This window comes from Amphiprion ocellaris, chromosome 20 (genome assembly GCF_022539595.1).
Source record: "Amphiprion ocellaris isolate individual 3 ecotype Okinawa chromosome 20, ASM2253959v1, whole genome shotgun sequence".
Classification (NCBI taxonomy): domain Eukaryota; kingdom Metazoa; phylum Chordata; class Actinopteri; family Pomacentridae; genus Amphiprion; species Amphiprion ocellaris.
In genome coordinates, this window is record NC_072785.1 from 23,837,557 (window position 1) to 23,850,768 (window position 13,212).

The following is a 13,212-nucleotide window of genomic DNA, read 5'->3' on the forward strand; positions in this document are numbered from 1 at the left end:
GAAATGGAATTCAGCCTAACCCTTCTTTCTAACTGGCTTTTATTACTTTTGTTTGACTTGCAGTGTGCTGTGTAGCTAACCTGTTTGGGTTTGTTTCATGTGCATTTTGTGTTTCAGAAAAGCATGTTGTTTTTTGTCGCAGCGAGCAAGTCTGAACTAGTAGAATCTAATAGAAGGGATTGCAGATTTGTTTGAAGTTTTCATAGACTCAGTTCACACAGAAAAAAGATCTCTCAATTATTAGAAATGAGGGATGCAGCTCCTGATGCAAGTCGGACAGAGGAGAACTGACTGACTTGTTAAACTGCACCATGAGTGACGAGTGGTCAGGAAAACCAATCTGCAGTCCTGTCTACTTCTTCTCATTTTTTTGCTGTTGTGTTTCTCTGTCTGAACTGGGCCTTTTCTTGGGTAGTTAAGCATATTTCAAATAATCACTATGGCTGAATATTTATTTGTATGCTGCAAGGCTGACCAGTTGATGATGTGTCAACAGGGGAGGTCGCATCTGGAGACTCTCAAATTCACCCTCTCGATGTCACCCGTTTCCACCTGCAACAAATGGACAGCAGCCGCAGCAGAACTCCCACAAGCACAGACCTGGACGCCTCATATATGGGATACGTACGTGTTACTCAAACTGCAGATCAAAACAAATAGTCTGCCAAGTCTTTTTTTGCACTGAACTGTACATTAAAGTATAATTAGTTCTTCTTTACCATCTTATATACAGTTTAACAACCAACGACTTGATATAAGACCCGACAAACTCTTTATTTTTTAATAATTTCATATTTTGTGAGACCGCAAATATTACTTTTACTGGAGTGTTTACTTGATTATTGAGTACTACGCTGCTTGTAGTAATCCGACGTCCATCTGCTCTGTAGATGCGACTGCTGGGTGAGTGTCGTGGCAGCATCGACACAGTGAAGAGGATGGGCTTCGAGCTGAAGGAGGAAGAGGATACAGTGTCTGGACTGGCAGATCCCAGTAGCTCAGAGTCCCAGACATCAGGTAGTGTTTCACCGAAACATTTCCTGCATCCATATATCCTACATTACCATATATTTAAATGAACACTTAGAGCCTAATCTAAAAAATGCACATATTATCACGTTAAATAATGGAAGATCTGGATAACCTGGACTGTTCTGAAATAAATATAACATATATACATATAAATGATATAACATATATGAGTTCTTATTGTGACCATGTTAAGAGCTCAAAAGTTCAGGCAGTAAAATTACTTTGACAGTAGCCGAAGGTTCAAAAAGGTTATGTTTCTGAAAAGAAAGATTTTAAATGCGTATACGTTGTAAATCTTATATCCAGTGAGATGCACTCTGGTAAATTCAGCTCACACACTCTTTACTGTCTTACCTTTTTCTTATTTTTTTGTATTTTACTCCCTGCTTTCTAGGCGTTATTGAGCGCTGGGAGCTCCTGCAGGCTCAGGACCTCAGTAAAGAGATGCGCACGAAGCAGAACCAGCAGCAGTGGCAGCAGCTGAACTCTGACCTGAACAACATTTGGACTTGGCTGGGAGAAACGGAGGAAGAGCTGGAGCAGCAGCGAAGGCTCGACCTGAGCACGGACATCCAGACGATTGAACTACGCATCAAAAAGCTCAAGGTCTTAATGTTTCCTTTTTAATTGCACCTTTGCACTGCGTGTTTAATATTTTAATTGTTAACTTGCTTTTTCCTCTTTTAAATTTATATATTAGTGTTACTTTTTGTCTTTTTTATATGGCTTAATTACCCCTTCTTCTGTTACAGTAGATGAATTTGACCATTTTCAAAGGTTGAGCACAAGGATTAGTTCAGAATCTAGTGTGTCAAAATCACCCTGATGACTTTTCTCAACCCCTATTACTTTGTCCACTTGGCATCTTTATTTTGTTCTTGGTATTCTCGCCATTTTTTTGTGTTTGTTACATAATTTGTAAGTTTCCATGGCTGCCCACAGTCCTTAACTATAATATGTTTGTCTACAGGAACTGCAAAAGGCGTATGACAAGCGCAAGGCCATCGTGCTTTCCATCAACCTGTGCAGTGCTGAGTTCCTGCAGTCAGACACTGAGGAGTCGAGAGAGCTACAAGCCAAACTGAAAGACATGAACAACCACTGGGACAAACTAGGCAGCTCACTGGAGGAGTGGAGGTCTTCATTACAGGAAGCTCTAATGCAATGTCAAGTGAGTGCCATTCAGGACATTCACCTTCATCAATCGTTTAATTTCATGCATGGATTTTCTCATACACGTATGACTGTTGAGTCTGAGCTACATCTTGATCAACAGGATTTCCATGAGATGAGCCACGGTCTGCTGCTCTGGCTGGAAAACATCGATCGCAGGAGGAATGAGGTGGTTCCCATTGACCCGATCCAAGACAGCGACACTCTACATGAGCATCATAAAACACTTACGGTACGAAACATATCATTATTACCATGGACTGTATATTAAAGATGGATGTAGCCTCTATGACATCACCCATTGGTTTGTGGAGTGCCGTTTTGAAGCCTCAAGTTTGGCATTTGGCCACCAAGACTGGATCATACCCTCTTTTATTTTTTTTTTCCCTAAATGGCACCAAATTAAAAAATTAACATCTTACTCTATTGAAGGAGACTTGAAACTAGAGATCGAGACCACAAACTCATTAGGAAAATGTTTACCAAGATAATAATTTGAGGGAGATGTGGGGTCATTATCTCATAGACTTCTGGTTGTTCGAAAGAGTGCAGATTTAAAGCACTTCTGCATTGCCTTCACGTTTCAGACCTGGAGGCTGCATCCATCTATTATGCACAATCTATAGGCATTACTAATCCTTCAGTCTATAAACTGCAGCTTGTTTTCTTATATTTGTGCTTTATTTAAGTGAAATGACAACGCTCAAGAACCTTACGTCAAATCCAATTCAAGAGGACCACGTAAATGTTTGTACTATTGTTTTTGAATTTACTTCTGAAATCTAAAATCCCCACAGCAAATCCGCCAGGAGCTGCTGGACTCTCAGCTTAAAGTCGCCTCCCTACAAGACATGTCCCTCCAGTTGCTGGTCAACTCTCAGGGCAGCGACTGCCTGGAGGCCAAAGAGAAGGTTCACGTCATCGGGAACCGCCTTAAACTGCTGCTGAAGGAAGTGACCCGAGACCTGCGAGAGCTGGCCAAGATCCTGGACATCACAAGCAGTCAACAGGTAGAGCCCTGAATCTGCAGCTTGGTATTTTACAAATTGCCTTTTATATTTATCATATATTTTAGGTTTACAAGGAATTTTAGCATAGTGCTGTTGATTAGCTGTTTACTTTTATTCCTTTAGTCTGTTTCTTGATCAAAAGCTCCAGATTTTATACTTTGTTCATCATCTGGTTTGTGTTTTCTTTGAAGCCTTGCTTGGATTAGGGGCCAACATTTATAGGCTAACTTTTCAGGATTCTTCATTAGGAAGCCAAAGTTTTACAGACATCTATAGAAACAAAGAACTATAAAATTATTTTTTTCCCCAGTATGCTTCTTTATTTCTTTGTCAAGTTTTAGGTTTTCATCTGTCAATTTTCTCATTGGTAAATAAGTGCAGAGTTACCAGACAAAACTGGATTGTTAACTGCCAACGGTACTTTCTAGGTAGTATTGGGTAATTTCCTGGGATTTACATGAGTCTGGCTTGTTCTCTGTTTTCTAAATTAGATTTTGGGAAATTGTGTTAAAGCCGCAGTAGTTAGAAATCTGGATAAAGTAAAAGCAAATGCTAGATGTTGAAGATACAACCCTCCTGGCAATCTTTGTTGCTTTTTATAGTATATCCACTGATCTGATCTTAAAAGTGGTTGGCCAAAGTCTCCTGTCAGACAGACCTGCCTGCATCCTCTAAAACCTAAAAAGTGAGCTAGAAGGAGGTGTAGAAGTCTAGTTTGCTCTCAGACCACTTGAATTAAAATCTGCTGAAAGATTGGTGCAGAATTTTTGCCCAATGACACCAAAATATCACAGCTTACCTCAGCTTTAACTAATCAGGAGGCCATTTTTTAAATTGGAGAACCACATTAGGAACACAGGCATAACAGTTTACCTACTACTGTCAGATATCTCATATGTTTCTCTCTTTCCGTCTCTGTCTTTGTGAATGTTTGTGAATCATCAGGATCTGTCCTCTTGGTCATCTGCTGATGAGTTAGACACATCTGGTTCCCTCAGTCCTGTATCAGGAAGGAGTACACCAAGTCGGCGACGATCGGTAACGTTTAACCCTCCCTGTAATGCTGCTCTATGAGAACCAGGCGTTTGGTAAACCCCCCCTACTAGGACAGTAACTTGTGCCCCGAATGCCCCGTTGAAGACCAGATTCATCCCTGTCATCCCAAGATCTTTCCTCACACCCTTTCTACACCTCCACAACCTGCTTTACACTACCTCCCTCTGGATTCTGACCTTTTTCCCAACCTTTTACTCTTCTCGCACGATTTCTATTCCAAGACAATCTTGGGAATCCTTTCTTTCTAACTTTTATTATTTCTTCCTTCCTTTTCTTGGCAGCCTTTTGAGTTCTGCCCCAGTTGTCTCTTTCTTCCAGACTGAAACCTTTCCTCTAACTGACACTTTCCTCTAAGTTCTTCTCACTCTAGTTTCCCTGTAGTGGTATTTTTAGTAATACTGGCTATAATGACTGCTAGTATGATAAAATAAGCGCAGATCATGTCGTTGGTTTTGTGATGTAGCAAGCATGACTTCATATTTGTTGTATATTGTCGGCAGCAAGAATGAGAAAGCGGTATTTTCTCGTTTTTTATCTGAAAATCAGTCCAAATAAGCATGTCATTGCTTATATTATGTGTATGTTACTAAATGTCACTGTTACCAGAGAGATTCACGCATCACATTGAATAATTTGTAGCTTCCTATTTGCCCTTTATTGCACTCACAAAGTGAAGCAATACAAAGTAATCATGCACGACGATGAAAAGCCAGATTCCTTGTAATTACGAAAATCTGTCACCTTTCACGTATGATTTTGTTGCTGCTCTTCTCTCATTTTGGGTTTTTTCTTTTCATCGATAGCTTTGTCTTGATTTGCCTGGACTGAAACATACTTTCTTTCTTTTACCTCCCCCTCCCCCTGTTCATTGCAAACAGAAACGGGGCAAAAGTAGTGTGTCACAGCCTGGACCCTCTGTGAGCAGTCCACACCACAGGTACCTTTCTGTTGGTTTCTAGCACAACCAGAAGATAATGGAACTCATCAGCCCATGATGCGCTTGGAGACCGGTTCATGCTTTCTAATGCAACATTTAAAGCACGGAGAAAAAAAAAATTCCCAATTTCTCTTTATTAACGCTTGTGCCAGTTTAGCAGCTCATGATAGTGAATTCCATCATCTTCTGTCAGTCTAGATGCTCTGTGTAGGTTAGGCGGTGAGGTGAGTGGCAGCCCCACGCATCCTTGATAAAAGAGTTTCACAAGGAATGGTGCAAGGCCTCTTCTCCGCCAGTCTTTGGCTGCTTAATATCGCTAACCGGACGGCGTTTCTTAACACGAATACTTCTCTACGTCTAACTCTCCCTTGCTAGCACACACACACACACACACACACCTTTTTTTTCCCTTAAATTGCCGAGCCAGTAAATGTCTGCAATGAACAATGCAAAGGCTGCAGTTTCTCTTTCTCTCTCTCGCGCTATCTCTATCTGTGTTTCTCTCTTTTGTATGTGACATTTCTTCTTCTTCTGCTGCTGCTATCTCACTGACTATCCACCATCTCTCCCCCTCAGTCTATCATCTGTGAGTCTCACCTCTCAGGTCTCCATTTGTCAAGTGGTAAAGGGGCACTTTTGGTAGCAACAAAGCACAGCCTGAGTGTGAATCATACGTCATTTTGCTCATGCATTCCTGGAGTGACTGACTTTAAAAAATGTTCTTAATGATGGTGACTTTTACCCTCTGAACCCCAAGCAGCTTCTTCTTGTCCTACATTTTTACTCACGGTGGGCTCTTTTTTCACTGAAGTATAAAGTCCTGCACCTCTTTGGAAACAGCGCAATCATGGCTAAATGTAGAGAGGACTCAAATCTCTCTTGTGACAGATTCCTAATGCCATGAATCATAACTAAATGAAAAAAAAATTACTAGGTATTTTTCCTGCTACTCTGCACATCAGCTCTGGAAAGATATTTAATTTCTTGCTCACAACTTGCTCCTCTATGTACTGTTTCGGTGCCATGCAATATTAATTTTATTGATCAAGTGCATTTTATTTTCCTCTCAATTTCTTTAATTAATTTCCATACATGTTTCCTCTCTTGTCTGTGTAAACACAGCCTGCAGTTCAACTAAAAAGTCCCACAATTTTTGTTGTGCGAGTTTTGGTCGCACCGGAGTCATAGTTTATTAGCTGTGCAGAGATATGCAGAACTTTTAGTTTTCTTACAGGATGTGTTTACTGTAAAATGTTTATTTTAGCGTGACTTTGATAAAATATCATAACTTTCAGCAGATTTTTGTTATTTTTCCCAGCAGAATTGCAGATTTTGTGGTTCAGAGGGTTAAATGAGAGAGTAACATTAATATAATAACATTTTGTGATAAAAGCTTATTTATTTTCTTGCTAAGAGCTTCCTTAGTTAGAACTGGAGGTGGTTAGAAACAGTCAGACTAGCTGTTTCCTCCTCCTCCCAGTCTTTAGGCAGTGTCCTTAGCGAAAGCTTCGTATTTAACATCACACGTTATAAAGTGGTATCAAACTTCTCATCTAACTCTAATCAAGAAATTGAATTTTTCCCAAACTACTACTTAAAAGCACAGAGCAAAACTACCTTATCCGAGAAGCTGTTTCTAATTGCTATGCTCTCCTTGCCTCGGCATGCTTTGCATTTTTCAACAGGACACAAACTTTCAGAGTCCGTTGTTAAAAACAAGAATGCGTTAATACTCAGCTGATACTTGCAGCATGCCTTTTGTCTTTTATCCTAACACCTTCTGCAAAGGAATGCAAGCTCACATATTAAATGTACTCGTGTGGTGCAGGATTGCAGTATGTCTGCCTTGAGGACTGTTTTGTGACTGTCTTTGTAACTGTGTTTATCCACCCAGTCTCAGTCAGCATGTAGATCATGATGTTAAACACTGTCCTAGCATTGCTTTCACCTACGTTGGCAATGTCATTCAAACACAGCATGGTTGCTTGTGTTAAAGCAAAGCCATGCAGTTCTCCTGTCATGAACTGAGATCTTATTTGGATTGAGAACAGACACTTGAACAAGGAAGCCTGTGGAGCGGATATCAAATTAGGATGTGGTCCAACTGAAGTTTGGTTATTAGATTAGACTAATTTCATTTCTTGGTTATTTTTACTGAGTCCATTTGTGTAGAAAAACAGACCGACACATTTAATAATGTTTTAATGTGATTATACCGCAGTGAGAGTTCAGGCGAGAGAGGGATTTTCTATGTCTGTGTTGGTCGATGTGTTTAACTAAACCCGAGTGTTTGCTGCCTTGTGGATGCTTGTGTGTGATCAGGTCTCGCAGCGACGTTGGATCCGCTTCCTCCCCTTCTGACTCGGAGACGCCGTCGGCTCGTAGGTCCTCGTTTCTGTGGCGCGTCCTCTGGGTCGCGCTGCCTCTCCAGCTCTTCCTGCTCCTGCTCGTGGTCTTCGCCTTCCTGCTGCCAATGTCCGAGGAGGACTACTGCACTCAGTCCAACAACTTTGCTCATTCCTTCTACCCGATGCTCAGCTACACCAACGGACCTCCTCCAGTGTAGGTGGGCTGCCGAGACCACGTTTGACTTCTTGCGTCACCCGAACGGGAATCACGGTATCTTTGAAGTCGTGTTGGGAGCAAAAACTAACCTTCATCATCCATTTGTACTACAGAAAAAAAACAGCTGCCATCTCCAATTAATATCTTTGTGTGTAGCACATAGGATCAAGCATCTCACTATGTTACTCTGTGTAATGCTGTGTCAGTTAAGGAGCATTTTTTTGGGTGTTGTTACAAACCTGGAGAGACTGTGGACATCTGCTGGATGAATGAACTGTTCACTCAGTGGTGTGTACGTGTTGAAGACAACTGTCAGTGGAAAACACCAAAGTAAAAATGCTGAATTATAGCCTGTGAATCTGCTTGTAACTGAAAAATTTGTAAACGAGGACAAAAAAAACAAAACATTTAATATATCTTACATTGCAATTATTTTTTTACCTGTATTTTGGCATGCAGTTTTAATCCTTTTTGCTTTTATTTACTGACATCCTTCACTGTGTCTGTTGTAAACGATCCATTTTTAACTTGAATTACATTGATTCATGTCATTTAAGCCAAGTCTAGTGTTTTAATATCATCGGACACAGTTCAAGAGTTTAAAATCATCCATCCATGGTCTTTATACATTCTGCTGTTTTATTTTTTAAAAGTATCAAATCTGTCTTTAAGATTGAGAATTATGACATATAGAAAACTATTGTATATTTTGTATGACTGTCGGTTCGGTATCAAATGTATAACAGTCTGAGATTATTTAACACGTGTATATAATGCAAAAAAGTTAATATGAGAAATGTATGTATATGCGACCATTAGAAACAATGAATGCCAAATCCTCATTCTGACATTTGTCTTTTTATTAGATTTTTTTACAGTCTGCTCTCTGAATGTGTATTTTAACATGCTTTTTAGATAATACCCCAACATTTCTCTTTATTTCAAGTGATATTTGGTTTGAATATGATGAATAAATTTAGGTTTCATGAAGGCGAACTGCATCACCTGAAGAAGACCTGCAGGTAGAAACATCCACAGTGGAGGAATCAGGAAGGATTTGCAGCAGATGATGAGGCCACTGGTGAGTAGAACAACGGCAGGGTGGGTTAAGATGATGATGATGGTGATGATGAGCATGAAGAAGGTTCTCCAGCAGTGTGATGATTTCATAATTTGAAAGAGTTGAAGATGTAGCGTCCAGGCCCAACATCTGGGAAACCACCATCCGGAAATCTACCAACTGAACAATGGAGGACAAAAAAATTGATGAAAATGTTCTTTTGATTTTCAGAAAAACAAGATGTTGCAGGCCTTCCATGTTTACTGTTGAACCCTCACCTCTCTCTGGGTCTCGGACAGCTGAGCCAAACTCTGTCTGAGGCTGCTGAGCTGCTGCTGGTCTTCTCTGGTCTTCTTCTCTTGGCTCTGCAGGTCTGAACTCACTGTGCTCAGCTTCTTCTCCACCTTCGTCTTCACATCCACCAGCTGATCCAACTTCTTTTTCTGCTCCTGCATGGTCTGACTCTGTTCCACGACTTTCAACTTGACACAGCAGAGACCCAATCGGGTGTTGACGTTTATTAAGTGAATCAACAGTGGCTTTATTTACATATACTGGTTTTCAGATATTCTGATATTTAGCAAAAAATGTGCACGTTTGGCTTCAGAACCAAGTTGCTTTATGTACATGATTCAGAATTACAGTATTTTTAACACAAATACACCAAACATTATGAGGTGAAAATGCCTCTGGAGTGAAACGGTGTCCAAACCCGTTTCCCCTCTACCTTCAGCTCATTGGTGTGGGACAGCTGGGCCTTGAGCTCAGTGTTGGACAGCTTGGTGGCCTTCAGTTCTCCTTGCAGACGCTCCACTTTCTTCTGCAGCCTCCTGACCTCCAGATGTGCATCGTCTCGTTCCACAGCCAGCGCAGATCGACTCCTCTTCTCGTCCTCCAGCTCTGAAAGCTTCTTCCTCAGGAGCTGGATGTGGAGTCCTTTGCTCTCTAGCTGGTCCTTCTGTGACTTTAACTATCAGGAGCGGGAATATTGTGATTAGAGGTGCATCACGTGTCATGAAATGCCAAAGATGTCTGAAGATAATTGCGTTCCAGATGTCAGCAGTGTCACGGGTTCAAAGAGTGTGTTGGCTACCTTTCGTTGTAAGCTGTAGGTCAGACTTTTAGTCTCCACCAAAGCCTTTCCCTCATGTTTGACAAGTTGTTCTGCTCGTGACAGGATGAGTTTCAGCCTCATGTCAAAGCCGAGATCCACAGCAATACTGTCAACCTTCATCATCTCTGACAGCTGCTCCAGAAACTCCTCGTACTGTTAAAGAAATAATCAATACTTTAACCTTATATAGATGCTTTTATTGTGGATTGGCGTGTGACTTATTTCCACCCCTGCTGCTTCGTTCACCTGCTGTTTGCTGTGTCTCAGTCCGTCTCGGTGCATGTCAGCTGTCGTTAGTTCAGCCTCCAGACTCTGCAGTCTCTCCCTCAGGTCCTGGACTTGCTGCTCTGCGAGTTCAGATCTCTGTTGTGTGCTTTGCCGGAGCTCCGTCTGCTCACTCAGCTGCTCAGAGACACGACTCAGCCTCGCCTCCATGTCTGAAACTGTCTGCAGAGCCAGAGCAGTAGAACTGGGTAGTTACAAACCTAAATGTTAATGTATAGATACAGGAGGATGAAAGAAGTATTCAGATCTTTTACTTCAGTAAAAGTCCAGATACAGTAATGTAAACATACTCCGTTACAAGCAAAATTCCTGCTTGGAGAAAAACACTTAATTAAAACCACTTGAAAAAAGAGTTAGCAGCAAAACGTAGTTAAAGGATCAAAAGAAAAGGCTTGCCCCCTTCTGACTGATATTATAATGTATTAAATCATCATATTATTAAAGCTGAAGCATCAGCGTTCAGGGTGGAGCTAGTTTACATGCAGTTTTGTATATTAATCAGCTAATTTCTGAGAGTAAAAATAAGTGAAACAGTTGTTTCTGTTCTCTAGTCTTTGATTTTACATAAGCTATTGGATCATTTGAATCTTTGCCGAAATAAAACAATGTGATAAGTTTTAGAGAGAAAAAAAACACTTGTTTTATGCAGCTGAAAACAACTCAGACATCTAAAATGTGACACTGGCTACACACTGCTCTGAGTGCATAAGAAGAAGAAAATGTCTGGAAACTACTAGTTTAATCCTTCACAGTGTGCTGTCTATTGTGTAAAATCTTTATCTTAAAAGTAATCAAAGTCGTTGCATAACTGTAGTGGAGATGAAAGGACAATATTTCCTTTGGAAATGAGGAGTGAAAGTAAAAACTGCATAAAATGTAAATAGTAAATTAAAGTACAAGTATCTCAAAATTACACAGCAGTACAGTATTTGATTAAATGTAGTTACAACTTGATTAACTTAATTCTAAGCTGCTTTGCAGTTTTTACTGTCTCTTATCTGATAGATGTAGTTATTTTGTAGCTGAATATTTTAAACAAGTTTGTTCTTCTGCAAGTGGCTGCAAAATTAGTATCCTGCTTACATGTGAATGCAACAGAGACATTGATCAAATGGTATAACGTATAATAATGTATCATTGGCAGAGCTCTTTATGGCTCCAAAACAAGTACTTGTATACTCAATACTGCTGTCTTTTGCTTATAATGCTTTGTTAATTGTTGTATTGCTAATTTTATTGGAGTATTTGATCTTATTGTATGACAATTTTATGCTTTTTCAAATAATATTAACTGAAATACATAATGGTTTTTAAATACTAGTAAGTAGTTTGTCATAGAAACATGACACTTTTAAAGTATTGAGTTGATATGCAAAAAAGTAAAACAAAAAACACTAAGATAGGTAACATTGTTGACTTTTTTATCTTACAATATATGGCCAAAAGTCCAATACAGTGCAAAGTAAGTATGTTTTCTTGTGATCACAATGAAGCAAATGGTGGATTTTTTATTTTCAAAGGCTATATTCACCTTGTAAGTTGCTGAAGTTGTATCAGAAATGTCCCTCTGGTTCCTCACCTTATTGCAGAGCTTGTCCAGGTTCTGCAGAATCTCTCTCTCTGTGGGCAGGATGACGTCCTCACACTTCCCCTGCAGGACCTCGGCCAGCTTCTCCAGAAACATCTGCACTTTCCCTTCAGCTGCCTGAGTCTTTCTTTCAAGCTCCTCCACCTGTTTCTCCAAACACTGTGACTCTCTCCTGGCCGCCTCGATCACTCTCCTGCTGGCTTCAAGCCTCTCAGTCAGACTCTGCTTCTCCATCTCAACACTCCTCCGTCCCACTGAGAGGCCATCCAGCTCCTAGAAGATACAAAAACACCACAATGCTGGCAAATCTGAAGGTAATTTCAGAGCATTACTCATTTAAGAAAAGGAAGTTGTGTCCCAAATGGGTATTTGATTGGCTAACTACCTTTAAAGCACTAAATGAATTCATGAATAAATGCAGGAACACTATTTACCCACCACAGTTTTATTACTATCTGTGTGAGGAAGGCTGTTTGCCCCTTTAGACCTTCAACATTCAGCATTTGGAGACTTGTGCTGTAAACTAACAGCCTTGTAAACACAATTAAGGACAGTTTTATGTTGTATAAGTACCACTTTGAGTGAATCCAGAGCAGCTGCACTACTGGCCGTCTTCCTCCTCTCCTGGTCGAGTTCAGCCACCAGCCTCAGCACCGTCTCTCTGCTGGCTTTACACTCCACCTCACAGGACTTCACACTTTCCTCCAGAACAGCGATCCTCATCCTCAGCCGCTCCTTCTCATTAGACTGACAGTTATGACGCCACACAATGATATTAATAATTCAAAAGAAAGTTTTTTTCCATTTTTCCATTTGTGTTTAAGCTATTTGAATACCAAAAATGCCAACTTAAGGAACATAGTAGTTCTAGGACATAATGATTGAATTCAATAGATGCTTTAATTAATTGTAAATCATACCTCATCAGAGTTTTCCATAATTAGAAGTGTTGCAGGAGAAGTGAACACACTGGAGATAGTTGGTTCTGTTTTTAAGAAGTTTCCTGGCAACACCAAACACAGGATCTACAAGGTTTACCCAGAGGGGGCGCTGTAGCACAGACTTCATCCATTTGTGTCAGAGCAATTAACTTAAGGATGTTCCCTTTAAATTTTTGCATTCAGTATTTCCAGAAAAAAAACAGACATGAGTGATATAAACTTTTGGGTACATGTTGAACAGTATATATGGAAAAACAATTCAGTTCTGGAATACAGATATTTTGATATGTTTTTAAAGTTTTGCTTGTTTTTGTTGTTGTTGTACAGTTTCACAACCATAATAAGAGATGAGCCATCTCCAAATCAGATTTTGTACTTTTTTGAGAAAGAAATCTAAAGATCAACAAGACAATTAAAACTAATTTTATTTTCAACACTTTTATTGTGGATC

The 13,212-nt window shown here is 40.1% G+C and overlaps 2 protein-coding genes across 14 annotated transcripts in view; one reads left to right on the forward strand and one right to left on the reverse strand.

Annotated features, from left to right (window-relative positions):
* Positions 1 to 8,621, forward strand: part of syne1b (spectrin repeat containing, nuclear envelope 1b) — a 90,737-nt gene extending 82,116 nt beyond the window's left edge. For all 13 annotated transcript variants that reach the window (XM_055005701.1, XM_055005707.1, XM_055005704.1 and 10 more), the window contains 9 exons: positions 497 to 624; positions 891 to 1,017; positions 1,427 to 1,638; positions 2,003 to 2,203; positions 2,309 to 2,437; positions 3,003 to 3,215; positions 4,161 to 4,253; positions 5,150 to 5,208; positions 7,531 to 8,621. In XM_055005701.1, the coding sequence (XP_054861676.1) occupies positions 497 to 624; positions 891 to 1,017; positions 1,427 to 1,638; positions 2,003 to 2,203; positions 2,309 to 2,437; positions 3,003 to 3,215; positions 4,161 to 4,253; positions 5,150 to 5,208; positions 7,531 to 7,774 (1,406 nt within the window). In that variant the 3' untranslated portion in view covers positions 7,775 to 8,621. The remainder of the gene's footprint in view (positions 1 to 496; positions 625 to 890; positions 1,018 to 1,426; positions 1,639 to 2,002; positions 2,204 to 2,308; positions 2,438 to 3,002; positions 3,216 to 4,160; positions 4,254 to 5,149; positions 5,209 to 7,530) is intronic.
* Positions 8,622 to 8,623: 2 nt separating this feature from the next.
* ccdc170 (coiled-coil domain containing 170) lies at positions 8,624 to 12,882 on the reverse strand. Its single transcript, XM_035955174.2, has 8 exons — positions 12,741 to 12,882; positions 12,394 to 12,567; positions 11,812 to 12,093; positions 10,194 to 10,394; positions 9,927 to 10,100; positions 9,561 to 9,803; positions 9,112 to 9,315; positions 8,624 to 9,013 (listed from the first exon to the last, which is right to left on the reverse strand). The coding sequence occupies exons 1-8, from the start codon at positions 12,756 to 12,758 to the stop codon at positions 8,750 to 8,752; spliced, it is 1,560 nt and encodes a 519-aa protein (XP_035811067.2). The 5' UTR covers positions 12,759 to 12,882; the 3' UTR covers positions 8,624 to 8,749.
* Between the last annotated feature and the right edge of the window lie 330 nt (positions 12,883 to 13,212).

Bases quoted from the DNA above. Each gene is read 5' to 3' on its own strand.
- ccdc170 (XM_035955174.2), bottom strand. The intron at 10,101-10,193 runs GTGAACGAAGCA...TTTCTTTAACAG, and splicing joins TGAGACACAGCAAACAGCAG to TACGAGGAGTTTCTGGAGCA. The intron at 9,804-9,926 runs GTAGCCAACACA...CGCTCCTGATAG, and splicing joins CCTACAGCTTACAACGAAAG to TTAAAGTCACAGAAGGACCA.